The sequence below is a fragment of the Meriones unguiculatus genome, chromosome 8 (assembly GCF_030254825.1).
Source record: "Meriones unguiculatus strain TT.TT164.6M chromosome 8, Bangor_MerUng_6.1, whole genome shotgun sequence".
In the NCBI taxonomy this organism is placed as follows: Eukaryota; Metazoa; Chordata; class Mammalia; order Rodentia; family Muridae; genus Meriones; species Meriones unguiculatus.
In genome coordinates, this window is record NC_083356.1 from 75,009,033 (window position 1) to 75,025,673 (window position 16,641).

General features: G+C 51.5%; 1 protein-coding gene across 1 annotated transcript in view; it reads left to right on the forward strand.

Annotated features, from left to right (window-relative positions):
• The first annotated feature begins 3,882 nt into the window (after positions 1-3,882).
• Eeig1 (estrogen-induced osteoclastogenesis regulator 1) overlaps positions 3,883-16,641 on the forward strand; it is a 32,469-nt gene continuing 19,710 nt past the window's right edge. Inside the window, exon 1 of the mRNA XM_021659197.2 lies at positions 3,883-4,356. Within this exon, the coding sequence (XP_021514872.2) occupies positions 4,211-4,356 (146 nt within the window). The 5' untranslated portion in view covers positions 3,883-4,210. The remainder of the gene's footprint in view (positions 4,357-16,641) is intronic.

A 16,641-nucleotide genomic window follows, 5' to 3' on the forward strand; every position in this document is an offset into this window, starting at 1 on the left:
ACACCATCTCTCTACCCTCTCTACCCACAGCGAATGAATATTAACAGTGCTGCAATAACTATCGATCAGTACTTCCTGTGAAGTGTCCTCTTTCTCTTCCCATCATCCCGTCTCTGCATAGGACTGGCTTCAGACTCCTGTCTGTGTCCCTGGGGCTTGCCAGCCTGGAAATTGCTATATAGATGAGGGTGACCTCCAACTTGTGGCAATGCTCTCGCCCTCTTTGTACTTCAACGACAGAAGTCACAGAGTCCCCTAAATATGCAAACTTACAACCCCAGTTTATCATGGGCCTGGGTCCCCTGAATTACCGAGTCTCAACTGAGATGATACCTCTGAAGTACCTACCCCTTAACCACTGCACCTGAATCAGAACTTCCGTTCAAACAATCTCCCTAGGTCTTTCCCCCAAGACTATCCGTCTAAGCTTGGCATCAGTTAGGTTCCTTATTCATCTGATCAAGGCCTCAGCAAGCTAGGGTGGTAAAGGGGTGGCTTCTGGGACACTGGAGGAATGTGAGCTGCTGGTAGGAGATTCCCACAGATACTTGCTCAGATCCCCTTGTCTCTCTAGTCCTGAGTCTTTCATAGGCACAACGTTCTAGAAAAGCTGCAAGGGAAGAAATGACAGCTTAGAGGTAGAGAAATTGAAGGTGTCTCCTTTGACGTTCCTTTCCTCCCCTGCCCTCTTCTTTTGCAATAGGATTGGCCTTGCTGGGATCCTCTAGCTTCAGTCCCCTGCGTCCTGGGATTTTCACTTCACGTGTCTCCACACTTGGCAGGAGTGAAGGTCCTTCTTTAAACCTAAACTCATGTCAGTAGCCCAGTGACTTCGGGAGGTCACTGGATTTACTTGTTTCATTTCCCAATGTGACAATAAAGCTACCTTTCACTCTTGTTTCTTTTACTGGAGTATCTTTTTAAAAAGTGACTATTTTTATTTTATGTACACTGGGTTTCTGCTTGCTTGTGTGTGTTTGTGTGTGTGTGTGTGTGTGTGTGTGTGAGGTTGTCAGATCCCCTGGAGCTGGAGTTATAGACAGTTGTGAGCCACCATGTGGTTGCTGGGAATTAAACCCAGGTCCTTTGGAAGAGCAGCCAGTGCTCTTAACTACTGACCTGTCTCTCTAGCCCCTTTACTGAGTATCGAGGGCAGCCAAGCCTAACCTCTTTTAGAAGAAGCTCTTCAACATCCTTTTCTGTGCATGCAAAGCTTCACCCAAGCTTGTGTGCCACAAACTGCCAATGGTACGCTGACTAGATTTTGAGCTCAGTATTGTTGGCTCCAAAGCATACAGTCCTCACACGGAATACCCCACTGCCATCTGTAGAGCCTGAGCTTCAGTTATCACAAGCTGAGCACCCACCTTGTTAGCCCTGGCTGTCCTGGAACTCGCTCTGCAGACCAGGCTGGCCTTGAACCATAGCCAGGATTCTAACTAGAGTTCGTATCACACCAAATCTTGCATCCTATTCTGGTATCACACTTTTTATACCATCTGGGAAGCAAGAAGGGCACTTCCTGGGTTCCTAGCCTTTAGGCTGCACAGAGAGAAATGGAGCTAAGCCTGGTGGCAAAGCTGAGTTTACTTTCTGTTGGAGTGGCCTGAGGTTACACACAGTTGAAACTGAGGACCCAGTTAGGTCTGCTGACATCCTTGGCTGACTTCTTGGATATCCTATCTTTCTTTATGGAGCTGGCCTTGGGGGAAAGATTGAGAGTCCAGCCAAAGAATTTAAACCCTCTAGGCCAAGTATAGTGGAAGTACAAGCCTGCAACCCTGCAGCTTAATCAATAAAGGCAGAAGGATCATCCCTAGCCACACAGTCAGTTTGAGGCCAACCAGGGCTAAAGACATGGGGCATGGAGATACCATGTCTAACAAAGAAACAACAACAACAACAACAAAAACAAACAAACAAAAAACAACAAAAAGCTGAGCTGGTAGGAAGACGCTGCAGGTAAAATGTAAAAGTACTTGCTGCTAAGTCTGATGACTTAGTTCAATCTCTAGGACCCACACGGTAGAAGGAGAGAACATAAGTTATTCTCTGTCCTCCACGGCACTGTGTCACATGTGCCCACTCATATAAATAAATGCATTTTTCAAAAAACAAAGCCTTAGGCCTCTACCTCCCCACCTGTAAAAGGAGATACCTAGCTACATCAGAGAGGGCTGGATTGTGTTTTCTACATAATGGGCCAAATAAGAGAGGCACAGACTGCCACCTGCTATTGAAATGCAAGCTCGGAAATGCAAGTTTACATTCACATGTCCAAACATGATGTCAAATTCTGCAGGGAATTTGCATCTTGACTGCCAATCAACCCATCTCTCTTTAATCTTCCCCAGTGAAGTCCTGCAGGCCTTATCTCCTGTCTGGATGGTCTCTCACTCACCCATTCCCCATCTTCTTTCCAAGTTACCTGAGGCCAGAAAAAGCAAGTCACTAGCTCAAAAAAACAAAAAACAAACAAACAAACAAAAAACAGGTGATGGCTCCCTCTTTGCTCTGGTCTAAAATTTGGCTGTGCCAGACTCTAGCCTGACCTGCTTTTCCCTCAAGTTAGAATGCGCCCAGGGGTGCTCAAAACTTTGTGAGTGCCATGCTGTCTAGCCAACAGGCCTCTGGTGGCTGCCTCTGCCTGTACCGAGGCTTGGACCCTTCCTTTGAGTTTCCTTCCCAATCCAAAGCGCATGCCTCCTCTGACCTTCCCAGCTCTTCAGCAGACCATAGCTTCCTCTGTGGTCCAGTCTTCCCACTGGGTGCTTGGCTGACTCGGGGCAGAGCCCCTAAACACTGACGGGCGGAGAAAAAGAATTACAAAATGCCGACGGCTTGGAGAGTACGAGGCTCCCCAAAGCGTCCCCTGTCGTAACTATCCAAGAAACCGAAGAACAAAAGCCTTAGATAACAGCCCGGAACGAGGCAAGCTGCCTCTCAGGGCTGCAGGGCTCTAAGGGATTTTCACAAGCGGCAACGCCAGGGCAGACCCTAGTCACAGAGGGGAGAAAGACCTGCGAGTGTCGTTTTCCTGAAACGGGGGGCTCACTACCTCATCAGCCTGCTTCAGTGCCTAACGAGCTCGCCTCTTGGCGGGACCCAGCAAGTCGTCCTAGCCCTAGTTTTCAGACTGTTTCTCCTAGTCATTGTTTCTTGGGCTCGGGCTCTCCACCCGTTCTAGCCCGCGCCGGCCCCCCACCCCGAGACCTCCCACCGCTTCTCCGGGCCCCTAGACCCCTCCCCACCGCGCTTCTCGTGGAGGCGGGTCCAGCCACGCGAGCGCTCCAACCCGAGCGCCCTGAAGCGGCTCTGCCTCCGCGAGCCCCGCCCCACGCCCCCACCCAGCCAATAAAAATCCGCGCTCATCCAGTCGGGCCGCCCAATCGCAGGTTGGCTGTGAGCCTCGGGCGCCCCGCCCCTGCCGCGCTCGGCCGTGGCTCCGCGGGCGGTCGCGTTGGGGCTTCGGCATTCTCCGAGCAGTGCCGAGCTGCGCCTGGCTCGGTCGGCTGCGTCCGGAGGTGCGGGCGACGGCGCCGCTGTCCTCCCGGTACTGAACGAGGCAGAGGCCACTCGGCCGGTTCGGGAGGCGCCTCAGACTCCGTCAGGGCAGGCGCGGCGTGCGTCCCAGGACCGAGCCGGAGGCCGACCGGCACACGTTCCCCGCCCGGCAGCGCCTCCCGAAGCGGTCTCCGCGGAGCCCGGGCGGTCGCTGAAAGTGGCTTCCGCTTGCCGCGGCCTCACCTGCGCAGACCGCGGCGCGCCAGGTGCGGAGGCGTGTGCGTCGCCCGGCGCCTCCCCCTGCCGCCAGCGGGGCGGGGGCGGGGCCGCAGCCCGGGCCTCCCGCGGCTCGCCTGGCGGTCTCAGTCTCACCGGTCCGCCGGGCCCCGCGGCTCGGGATGCTGCTGCCAGCCCGCGAGCCGCCCTCCACGCCTGCCCCCGCCGCCGGGGCCGCGCCTCGCTGTTTACATGTCGGTGGAGCCCGGGTCCCCCGAGGGTGAAAGCAGCCGGACTGATTCCTCAGACCCGGGGCTCCGGACTCAGAACCTCTACTGCCCCTCAGCCTCTGCCGCCATCTGGACTGGATCCGGCTCTGGTGTTTTTTGAGGAGGGGGTGTGGTGTCGGGAAAGGAATCCTGGGGATTTCTAGGATCCCACCTCTTTTTCTTTTTTGGCCCTGCGGGCTTCATACTCAGGGAATTCGCTCATGGCTTTTTTGATGAAGAAGAAGAAATTCAAATTCCAAACCACTTTCACCCTGGAGGAGCTGACTGCGGTCCCCTTCGTGAACGGGGTCCTCTTTTGCAAGGTCCGGCTGCTGGATGGCGGGGACTTTGTCAGCTTGTCGTCCAGGTAGGCATGGAGGCTTTCTCGTAGGGGAGGGTGGGGAATGCTGATGAGTCCAGGCACTTGGCAAATGTAGAAGCCTCAGCTGAGGACGGGAAAAGAGGCCCGTCTGGGGAAAGACTTGGGTTCGAGTAACTGGCAGAGTGCCAGGCACTTGTCTGCAGGTGACTAGCCAGAAACCTTTTTAGGGCCTGCGAGCATTTTCCAAGTCACCCGTTTAGCAAACTTGCGTGGAGAGATCTGAATGAGATTTGCACCTTGAGGGAGTAAGTAGGGGTGGCCCAGGCCATCTTGCCACCAAGCTGGCTCTTGTGGCTGTCATATGATTGAGAGCTTGGTCCAGCCACAGGTTCTCTGGCAGTCAATCTCCTCTTGGCTGGGAAAGCCCAGTCCCAGGCACTCCCTGGATTTGATTGAGGGTGGTGCCTGGATTTTGGGTTGCCCAGCCCCCTCTGAGTGACTGCCCTTTACTGGCTGAAGCTGGGCTGCTTTGCATTGCAAATGTCCTTGCCAGGAGACTGCCTTCCTCTGAAAAAAAAAAAAAAGCTCTGGAGTTTGGTTTTGTGTCTTTCACCATTCTGGTAGATCCAGCTTCCCAGCTTATTGTTGAATGAGATCGGAGTTCCCAGTCTGTCCTTTGCAGATTGAGCTCATGGGGTGGGGGGGTTTACACGGTCCTGGCTTGCCTGCAGAGGTCCTTGGAGTCCAATTGATGGAGAAGGGGAGTCAAGTTCTGTCTCTTTCTGGGTTCCTGTTCCCTCTTCTGCACCTAATACAGGTTTTCCATCAGAGTCATTGCAGAAGTTGCAGTAGATAGGGCCCTGGCCCAGGGCCTGGAATGCTTCTCTTACCTAGTCTGTCCTTGGTCCTTAGGTCTTGTGGACCTGGTTAGCTGGGACTGTCTCACTAGTCTAAGGTTCCATAGGTGTGTTTTACAGATTGGGATAATGCACCCCAGAAAGAGGAAGTAAATGGGTTGCCAGGGACTTGGCCAGAGGCAGTTGTCCACCAGACTTGGCCAGTTGGGAGACCTGTTGGGAGAAGAGAAGCTATATGGCCTGATTCAGATTTTGGAACCTGTGTGTAGAGTGAGGTGCCTGTTCTGTGCACTGGGCCTCCGGTTCTGCTCTGAGCTGATTATCTGAGGAATTTGGAAAAGGGCTGCCCTTTGTGGTGGGGGTGGTGCAACCTGCTGCCTGTGAAGCCTGGAATCCCTACCGGAACCCCTCCTAACAGCACGGTGTCAGAGAGTTGCGCCCATCAACGGACCTGGAGTCAGCCACTTTTAGGCTAAGTGGCTTTGGGTGAATTACCCAGTCTCCCTGATCTCAAGAGCTAGCAATTATTGGTGCTCTGCTTGCTGTTTTACTAGCACCTCTCAACCCCTTGACTATGCCATGGAGCAGGAGTAGAGGTGGGGAGCATTTTTACAGAGGTAAAAACAGGCTGGGGGGGCTCTAACTGCTACCTTGTGCTTCTGAGCCTCAGTTTTCTCTTGTAAAATGGGGAAGTAATACCCACCTTTCGGTTGTGAGGGGAAGGGAGAGTGTACCAGATCTGGCCAGGGAAGTTGCTCTAGCTGTTACTATTCCTGTACTGTAAGGGGCCCAGGTCCCCCAAGCCCAGGTCGTGGGGACACACCCGTAATTAACAGAGATCGTTTTTGTGAGTTAGGATTGAGGTACCAAAGAATTTGTACCCAGCCCAGGCTGAGGGTTTACCTGTCCCACTAGACCCTTAGCCAGCAACTGTGACCCTACCTGTCAAACTTTTTTCCCTTGCCCCAACTTGCCCCCACATCCTGGAAAGTCTGGAAAGTTCCGGGACTTAGCACACATGCTCTGGATTTCACCTCTGTTTTCCCTTCTTTTGCCTGGCAAGAGGCCACATGTTCTCTGAACCCAGCTGAGCCCAGGCAGCCTTCCCCATTCCCGTTCTAGATAAATCCTCGTGTAGGGGTGGGGTAATAAAGAGGAAGGAGCTGGCATTGAGGCCCAAATCTGAGTGCTTAGATACTGGGCACATGGGTACTGCTGGGCAGGTGTGGCTGCAGAGAGCAGTGATGTTGGAACTTGAGCCACTTCAAAGCGGCTTTGGCTTCTGTGGGCTTTTACCCAAGAGATGGGGGTTCCTAGGTTGCTGTTCCCTCTGCCCACACTCCTCCCACATTGATCCTGTAGCCCAGGAGCCTTGGCCACCTCTCTACTTCCGTGACCCTGTTTATAAGTTGGAGTAGGGACTGAGGTGACTAGACCTGCTTAGATCCTAGGCCTAGTTGTGACAGAACATCTTCCCAACCCTAGGGACCTCTGGATGGCAGATGTGCTATTGGCAGCATGGGCGGTGTCAGACTGACAACAGCCCTGGGCCCCACCCCTGCAACACCCTCTTTCCTAGCTGGTGTTTTCCAGTGTGTTGAGTACCATGGCAACAACTGGTACTCAGCTGCATCTGACCCAATTGAACAGGTGGAACAGGTGATTCCTGGGGCTGTTCCTTAGCCTTCTAATACTGCCTTAGGAACAGCAGTTCACACAGCAACCAGATTCTTATACTGTGCCAAGCATAGTGCTGAGTGTTTTGTGCAAGGTATCTCTAGCCGTCTGGAGAGGCACTGAGGCCAGAGTGGCAAAACCACATGCTGGAAGTTACCAGGTGGTAAATGGCAGTGGGGAAAAAGTCTTTTCTCATAGTGGCTTTCTCCGATTGTGTACTTGATGGTGCCGGGGACTTGCTGAGCTACCCAAATACCTGACCGGTTGCCCTACTTGTGGTTGAGGACACTGAGGTCAGGAAAGATGAAGTGACTGGACCCTAGAGAGTGCTAGAGATAGAATTTGATTGCAGGAGGTCCAATTCAAAGCCTGGCCTTGATTGTCTCAGTTATAAGCAACTACAGATCCATGTGATATTCCAGACTCTACAAAGGCCCCTTTCAGTGGGTTGGGTGGTACAGCAGAGTCTGGAGCTGGGCAGTTTAGAGGCACTACACTGGGTTTTGTGAAGCCCAGGTAAATAGGGAGTCCCCAAGACTATAAAGTCAGGGGTGGGACTAAAGTAATCACCGAGTATTTGTGGTCAAGCATGGGCAGTCACTGGGGTGCAGTGGACATTCGCCATATGTATTTGCCTGAGGCCTTCCAGGAAGATAATCCCAGGTGGTACCTGGAAGGGCTTTCAGATTTGGAGGGTGTTCAGGAGGATACAGAGGTCCCATCTAAGTGTGGTCATTCTGGCAGAAGCTAATGTGTCCAAGTGGCCTTCAGGTCAGAAGAAGTCCAAACCTCCTAGGGGCCCTGCCCCTTGCTGGCATTGGTTCTTTGGCTTGCCACATGCATGTGGTAGCTGTGTCTGGGGAGAGGAGTGCAAGGGGAACACTGACTTACTTCACAGGATGAAGAAGAGAGAGGAGAGAAAGATACTATCTTCTTAGCCAGTGGACTGGGAAATCAAGGTCTGGGGCAGAAAAGTGACTTGCCAGAGTTACTTCATAGGAGAAATAAATGTCCCAGTTGGACAGACTATAGTCTAGTTTTTATCTCTGTCCCCTGTGCTTCAATTCTCCTCACTGCACGAAGAAAGTGGGTGGGCCAGGAGGAAGGAAAAGAAAGATCTCTTGCAAGGCCACCTCTTGCTCTATACTTTAGTGCCAGGCTGTCTGAGAAGCTGACTGTGAGTTGAAGATGGCCTCCCCACAACCCTTTTCCTTTCTTCTTGGCCAGTTTTGAGTCCTCAGTATGCCTTCAGTGGGGTTTTATTTTTGTAAATAAAGCCTGGCTACTTATCACACGGGCACTGTGCACAGCCATGTGCCACCATGTAGGAGTACTCAAAGGAGCCTTTGGGATTCTTGAGCATGAAGAAAGTCCTTGGACAAGTTAGCTGTGCATCTGGAGGCCTTGTGCCCAGGCCCAGATCCTAGCCCTGGGGGCAGGCAGACAGGCTTGATTGTTTCTTGTCCAAGCCACACATTTGGCCAGGGTTTTGCCCCTGAGAAGAGCTGTAGAATGCCACTGGGTTCACCGCCATGCACGGCATATTCTGGGGCTGCTTGGTCTGGGCCCTGAGAAAGCAGGTTGGAGATTGGATACCCAGTTCATAAGGGTCATAAGGGGGTAGTAGTGTGAAGATACAAGTGGACCACCAAGTTGGATAAGGCATCTATTGTCCTGCTCAGAACAGGACTGTGGACTGAACAATTGGAAAGGTAGGAGGGAGCTAGTAGACGTGGGTCTTTTCTTCCTTCTTGACTGAGACTCCTACAGGACTAGGCAGTGCTGTTCCTCAGAGCTCCCACTTAGTTGGTGGCAGAATGCCTGGTAGGCCAAGCTAATCTGGGGCAAGCCCTTGTGAGTCCCAGCGGACCCTGGCAGATCAAGTGGCAAAATGGTTTTTGTGCAGACATCTGTCCATCTTTGTTTTCTCTAGCCTCTAACTCCTCTCACTCTCTGCCCCAAGCTCACTGTCTCATAGTAAGCACACCATCACCATAGGCAGGGCTTCCCTGAGGAAAGAACACTTATGGGGGTCTTAGAAGCTGAGAGGGATTGAGCTGAAGATGGGGAGGAGCCTGTAGAGGAGAAGCCCGTGGCTTGAAGGCATGTCTATCTGGACGAGGTGGGATGGGGGTGTGAAGAGAATTGAGGGACTAGAGAAAACAAAGGTGGAAGGTGGCCTGACTGGAACTATTTCTAGTCTTGGGAATCCTGCAGGGGCAAGGGAACAGTGTGACATCATTTACCAATTAAGATGATGGCTCTTGGGTGCAGAGACTACAGGCAGTGCTGACCTAGCCTGGCAGAGTAGTGGCACTCAGAGAGAAGAAGGAACAGACTGGAGGAGGGTAACAGGCAAGTTGTGCGAGAGCGTTCCCTGTTCTAAAGGCATGGCATCATACTTTGAAGGTGCTAGGAGGTAGGTATTCAAAGGCTGCAAAGGTGGACTGGAAACTGGCTCTTGTAGAAGTCCAAATTTTCTGTTTCCTTTAAGTGGAAAACCAGGTAACAGTGCTGTGATGGGCTTTGTAACTGCCTCCTCACCTGGGCATGAGGGCTCTTCCTCTTCCCACAGCATACTCTTAGATCCATGGCATGTTCTGGGTGTCTCTTACTGTCACTTTGATTCCTGAGGCCCCTGTGGAAGGTCTTTCCTGTGCAGGCACCGGGACCAAGGAACCTGTAGTTAAAAAAACCCATTGGCAGGAGGAGAGGGGGAGGAGTGGGCCTTAGATGTTGGCTGGGCTGTGGCACAGGGTTACTTGGATCTCTTTGAAGTCAGATCAGACTGCTGGTGGCCTTCGTAAGAAGCTTCCCAACCTGTTTCCTGCCTTAGTGGCGGTTGCTTGGACCTGGCCTTTGATGCCAACTGGCTACACTGTTGGCATGTGCCACCTTGGCTGTGCCTTCGCCTGCCTGGTAGCTTGGCAGTAGCCCTGACCCTAGGTGATCTGGTTCTGTGGAGCCAAGGCTGCTCCCTTAGGCCTGCTATTTGCTTGGAGCTCCTGATTGGCTGGGGCTTTTTGGCAGCAATAGCATTGCTGCCTGTAGGTCCTGCTTAACTGGGAGTGGCCTGGAGGCCTCTGAGTGACTTTGAGCCCTGCTCTGTCAGAACCTGGAAACCCTGACTTACTTTCAAAGGGTCCTGCCTGTGCATCTAGGTGCCAGCTAGTAAGGCTGCCTCCAGGTCTCAGGAACTGAGGGACTTGGTATGTGGAGTATAAGGAACAGAGAAGTAACCAATTTAAGAGAAGCCAGGGACAAGTGTGAGCAAGGGAGAGACACCAGTAAGAGACCTGGAGCTAAGTAAGGTGGGGTGAGAGCATATAGCTCCTCTTTACCTCTCCTGGAAAGTGCTTTGCATTGTGGGATGTTAGTTTTGTCCCAGATCCTAGAGATGTTGTAGGCCTCCTGGCTCCCCAAAGGGCAGACTGCATTTCTGTATGCTTGAAGCTGCCCAACCCATATCTAGCCTTAGAGTCATCAGAGTTGTGGTTGCAAACTTGTGGTCTTTTTTCTTTGAATCTATTGGCACCCGTGGCTTAGAAGAGCTCTTGAATATAGACCTCAAAATGCTTTTACCCAGTTCTGCCCAGATGTTGCCTGGCAGACCTCAGCTCTGTAGCCTCCTCTTCTCATGGGTAGAAGGAGTGCTGCTAGGAACTGACTCTGCTGGCTAGGTTTCTGCCTTGCCTACCCCACTGACCCACCCCAGCCTGCTGTTCACTGCCTGTGGCTTCAGCAAGGGACTTCAGCCCCAGCCTCTTCCATCTCGCTTGAAGCAGGGCTGCTGTTGCTGGAGGATGTACTGTGTACTAATAGTGCTTACTGGAACGCCAGCTTGGCTTCTGGTCCATAGTGGGAGCACTGTGCTATACTCTGTCCTATTCCCTCTGGGCCAAGTGGTATGTCACTTAGTAGCTGGTACTCCCCTGGGAATCTAGACCACTGTGTTGACAAGAGAGGGTATCACATACCTTCTCTTCCCTATTGGCTTAGCCTCTCTGCTGAAACACTGCTCAGGGACCCTGGCTGACGAGCAGACAGCCCCTCAACTGAGGTTCAGGACTCTGGCTGTAAGCCTCCTGGTAGCAGTAGATGAGAGAACCCAAGGTCTTTCAGTGGCCCACATCCTGCCCCTTGTTTTTCTGGTTACTCTGCTTTTTCTCAAACCCGTTACCTGTTTTTATATGGACCTACTGCTCAGCACAGTGGCCACTTCTGGGAAATACCCTCCTGGGCTATTGGCATTGCTACCTGCTGTGCCCCTTATTTCAAGACGTTACAGTCCCTATTCATTGTATTCAGCTCCTTCCCAGACTATGACCCTTCAAGGCCAGGAGTATCTCCATTGCATCTTACTTCTTGGGCCTCTTGCTGTGTGTTGGCACTGCCTCAGGCTTGGATTTCTCACCCCTGGCTCTGAACCAGTGTGATTGTTGGTGTTGACTATGTGATGGCTACTGCCAGCTGCTAAGCCTACCCCCCGCCCAGTGCCCGAAGTATCAGTCTGTGCCAGGAGGAACCCTTATCCATATACTAGGCAGCTGGGTACCACTGTGGGCTTAAAGACTTCAATTGAGAGACAGCCAAGGGCCCACTAGCTGAGTTGAGTGTATCCCTTGCAGAGGATAGCAATGTCCGTACAGGTTTGAGATGATAAGTGAGCTCAGGCACTGCCATTGGATCTTGCAGCTGTTGAACTGCGCTGGACTATGGTCAAAGGCTTTTCCCCTAAAGACTGTATTTCTAGGAGCTACTAACTTGAGGACAGCAGAACTACCCACGATCAAGGTTATCTGCCTAGCACGTGGCTAGGCCCTGGCAGCTTACCACAGACTCAACCTGCTAGGAGAGGAAGTGTGTAGCCTGGTTGGTGTCAGAACAGGCTGGGCCCCATTTACACGTGAAGTGTCCTTCACCACTTCCTGTCGTCAGGGCTGGGTTCTGCAGACATGTGCAGGCAGCACCTGCTGCTTGTACTTCCCTGGGTTGTTCCATGACAGTTTTCTGGTTACCTTATCTGTCTGGGGCCATGGGAGATAGTTTAGCTTTGTAGGCTCCCACCTGTCCAGTGATGTGGAGTTGGTGTGGGTAGGCAGAGTTTGGTTGTGGGAGAAGAGTAGCTGTGCAGGAAAGAACCAGTGGTTTGGGAAGGGCTCAAAAAAGAGAGGTGCTTGGGGATGGACTTAACAGTGTGCTGAGGAACCTGGGGTTTAAATCAATCAGATTGCATTTCCTTCCTCCTCCTTCACTGCTTCTCCTCCTCCTCCTCCTCCTCCTCTTCTTTTTTTTTTCCCCCCCTTTCCCCTGAGACAGGGTTTCTCTGTGTAGCCCTGGCTGTCCTGGACTTGCTTTATAGATCAGTCTGGCTTGGAATGCAGAGATCTACCCGCCTCTGCCTCCCATGTGCAGGGATTAAGGGTATGCACCACCATGCCTGGATTTTATTTATTTCTTAGTTCACTGCTATTTTTATGTATATGGGTGTTTTGCCTTCATGTAAATGTGTGTACAATGTGTGTGTAGTGCCCACAGAGGCCAAAAGAGGGTGTCAGATCCCCTGAAACTGTAGTTACAGATGGCTGTCAGTCTCCATGTGGGTGCTGGGGATTGAACCCTGGTCCTCTGGATGAACACTCAATGCTCTTAATTGCTGAGCTGTTTCTCTAGCCCCAAGACTTGTACTTTAGACCTACCAAAAGTAGCAGTGGGATAGATTACTTAGGATTGCCAGTGATAGGAAGACAGTTGTGTTAGGCCAAGAATGATGTCTGCCATCATCATGGAGCAGTTCAAAGCAGCTAAGATGCATAGGTGCTGCAGACAAAAGGCCTGAAGCCTTTCGGGTCCGTGTTACTTATGTAGAGTTTAAAAACAGTCTGGTTCAGAAAAGATGAGGTTATCTTTGTTGGAGTTGGAGCCATGTCTGGAAAGGTCTTGTAGGCCTGCACATTCTCCTTGGGCTTGGTTACGTAAGTATGTTCTCTGTGAGGACTTGTGCACTGTACATCTCTGTTGCAGAAACAGGCTGTGAGATGGCCATATCTCTGGGCTCTGGGTGGGCACCAAAGCTTTCAAGACAAACACAAGATGCCTGGAAGTCTGAAGTTGATCTTTGGGGCTTTTCCTGGGGCTTTCTGGCAAGCCAGACGGAACCATTCCAACCCGATGAGTATCGCTCTTGTTTACTAGGCAGAACTTCATCTTGGCAAACTGCAGGCGGTCTTCTTGGGCTGGGGATTTTCCTTCTGCTACTCAGTACTTATTTGTTTATATGTTTGTTTATTGTGCATTGGTGTTTTGTCTGCATGTCTGTCTGTCTGTAAAGGTGCCAGATCCTCTGGAATTGGAGCTGCAAACAGTTGTGAGCTGCTGTGTGGGTGCTGAGGATTGAACCTAGGTCCTCAGGAAGAGTAGCCATCTTAACAACTGAGCCATCTCTCCCGTCCCCCCTTCTGCCACTTATAACCCCAGCAAAGCAGGGCCTTCCAGGCTCTGGAGCTTAGCAGTTTGAAAGCTTGGGGGGTTCCTGAGATTACTGTCAGACTACTGAGTGTCTGAATGTTGCTATGATGGGATAATGAATTCTTCCACGGTACCTGAATGCCATGGTGAACCTATTACCTACCCATTATAGCCTGTGGCTCTGATGGCTCATAGCACATGCTCAGTAAAAGCTGGCATGCTTAGTTTCAGTGCAGAGCAGCAGTTGGAGGGGATCTGGGGTGGAAGCATAAAAGGAAAGGTTCATATTTCTTCCTTTCTCCTTCCAGTTGTTGCACTTCTCTCTTCCTGATGTTCACCTGTTGAAACAAGTGTAATTAAAGCTGAGCCACTCTCTGCCCTGGCCATGATACTTGTGGTCTGTGCCTGGGGCCTAAGCAGAATGAGAACATTAGACATCCGTCTCAGAGAAGTGCAGAGCATAAAGTAGATGGGGATTTGCTATTAAGCTTACATCAACTCCAAACCCTCACTTTTTCTTTTTCTTTCTTTTTTTTTTTCCTCCTTTTTGAGACAGGGTTTCTTTGTGTAGCTTTAGCTATCCTGGAACTTGCAGCGAGAACTCACAGAGATCCACCCACCTCTGCTTCCCAAGTGCTAGGATCAAAGGTGTGCACCACCATCGCCCAGCTCCCTCACATTTTGTTCTTGGCTTTGTGTCAAGGTCTCACTATGTAGTCCTGGCCGGCCTAGAACTCACCATATAGACCAGGTTGGCCTGGATCTCACAGAGATCTGCCTGCCTCTGTCTCTCGAGTACTGGGCTAAATGGTGTACAGTACTACACCTGGCTCCAAACCCTGTCTTTGGGATGAACCCTTGACTGGTGTGCCCCACTAAGAGAAGACTTAGCCTGGGCTTGGCAGCTTTTACAGGGTTTGTTTTTGCCAAAATGATAACAGGGAAAGATTGGACCTGATTGTGAGGCTGACCAGGCCCATCTTGGATGTAGGCAAGTCAGCCTTTCTTTTTAGGTCACAGTGGGATGGAGTGCTCGGGGTTTTGGGTTGCAGACATTTTGCAACCCATTGTAGCAGCCATTTTCACAGACAAGGACCCATCACATAACACTGTTGAACAAAAAAGGCCCAAGGCAAGATCCATGATGACACTCCAGTAGAGTTCAAAGGTTCTGGTTCAAGAAGGATGGGATTATCCTTGTTGTGTGCCTGGAAGGGGTCTGCTTAGCCTGACTCTTAGTAAGTGCTCAGTAAATATGAGTGAGTGAGTGGCAATGGCAGTTCTTGGCCCAGGCTTGGTCTTTGAGTCTGCAGCGTCTCAGGTGTTCATGGAGGAGATGGAGCCCCATGAGTCAGTGCCTCATGGTCCTGTCTAACCCTGAGTCCTCTGTCCTGTGATTGGAATCTTGGGTAGCTGCTGAGCACAGCTAGGAAAACAGGTCTGAGTCAGTGCTAGTCTGTGAAGAAAGGTGACTCTGGCTAAATGAACCCTGATTATCTTGTCACCTCAGGAGTTCAGAGAACCATGGGGAATCCTGTGTGCACAGGAACACCTGGGTAGCAGATGCAGCGGTAATGATGGGGCCTGACAAGGTGCAGCCACATCTGGGAAGCCCCTACCTGGAAGATGAATGAGAAGGCTTAGCTGTACGGAAATAGACTACAGAGATCTCTCATTCGTCAGATGCTCAGCATCATCTTTGAGGACAGGAGACAACTGTAGGCATCCGAGGCCCTGCCTCTAGGAGCTCGGCTCTATAGACCCAGTCCTGTGTGTACAGACATGGGGTGCCCTTAGGATGGGCCTGGGTGAAGGTGTCCCCATGACTGGAGACCAGTCATTTCAGGAACCAGGCTCCAGGGACAGGAATCTCTCCTTCCTCTCACTTCTTCCTCTTTGGATGAATCAAACACCACCCAGGCTCGAGTCAGCCAGGAACTGGTCACACATTCCTGGCTACCTGCCACTCCTCTGCACACCACAGCCAGCTTTCAGGTCTGAGGAAATGGCCAGCTCCAGGATCCAGGGCCAGGAAGAGGACTGGGTCAGTGGGTTTTGCATGCTTCTGGGACCACCTGCCTCTGAGGTCTCTCTCAGCAGGTACTTTTCAAGGCTAGGCCCTGTCTCTCATTCAGTAGAGGTGCCTACTATATTTAGGCCAGGCGCTAGCAACTCCGTGAGAAAGGATAGGATGTTGACTGAGACCTGAAGAGCTCTTGTGTTTATTGGGTGACAAAGGATTGCTTAGACCCATCTTTGCCTCCTCATGCCACTCAAGTGAGCCTTCTGGGTACAGGAAGTGAAGTTCCCTGAGCAGATCCAGCTCAACAGCTCTGTGTGTGCTAATAGTCTGGGTGTTAGGAGAAGAAGTTGGTACCACATACCAGTATAACATCCATTGTGTCTTCTTCCTTTGAATTCCTAGGGCCTCTGTTTTCCAGTCCTTAAGTGGAAAAATGTAGTGTTGGGTACCCAGAGTCACCTGTGGGTTCAAATCACAGAGCTCCAGTTGGTAGACCTTGGACAGGCGAATATTTTTGCCTTGTGTTCCTTGCCTGTGACATGGGAGTGATGGGCTATAGATTCTGTGACCATCTCTCCCTTGATAGGAACCAATTTGCAATGTGATCTCTTCCCTTGTGTGCAATACTCATGGTTAAGGATGAGGCCACAAGGCCTAGGGCTCTGGCATGGCAGGTGGCCACGCTGTCACTGAGACCCAAGAATGGTTCTCCTATGTTGACAGATTTCCAAGGGATGCTGCAGGGTTAGGGCTAAGGGTACAGACTACCCCTCAATTCCTACAAGACCTGCCTCAAGTCCCTGGACTCCCCGAGAACCAGTGACGTGGTCTGTGAAGTGGAAGCAGGAGGTCAGCATGTGAAAAGCACTTGCACTTGACACACAGGAGGTCATCCCGGAAATAGGAGCCAGGGGACACCTTTGCTTAGTACATGGGGCTGGACCTGCATTTGGTTCAACACCAGCAGCTTACTATGGATCGCTTCATGTAAGAGTGAGATCCAGGAACTAGGGCCTGAGGATACAGCCCAGTGGTAGAGCTCTTGTCTGGCATACACACAGTTCTGGGTTTTGCCCTAGACCAACAATGAAAAGATAGTGACTCCTGCCACCATTTCAGAGTCCATTACAGCATCATGGGTGGCAGCATGAGCTGTCTGCACATCCTGTTAAGGAGCAGAAGGTAGAAAAGGACAGCTACAAGTGTGTGTGTGTGTGTGTGTGTGTATGTGTGTGTGTGTGTGTGTGTAAACAAAGGGAGCCAACACCTACCTTTTTTTCCCCCCTGTAGGTCTGTGAGATTGAG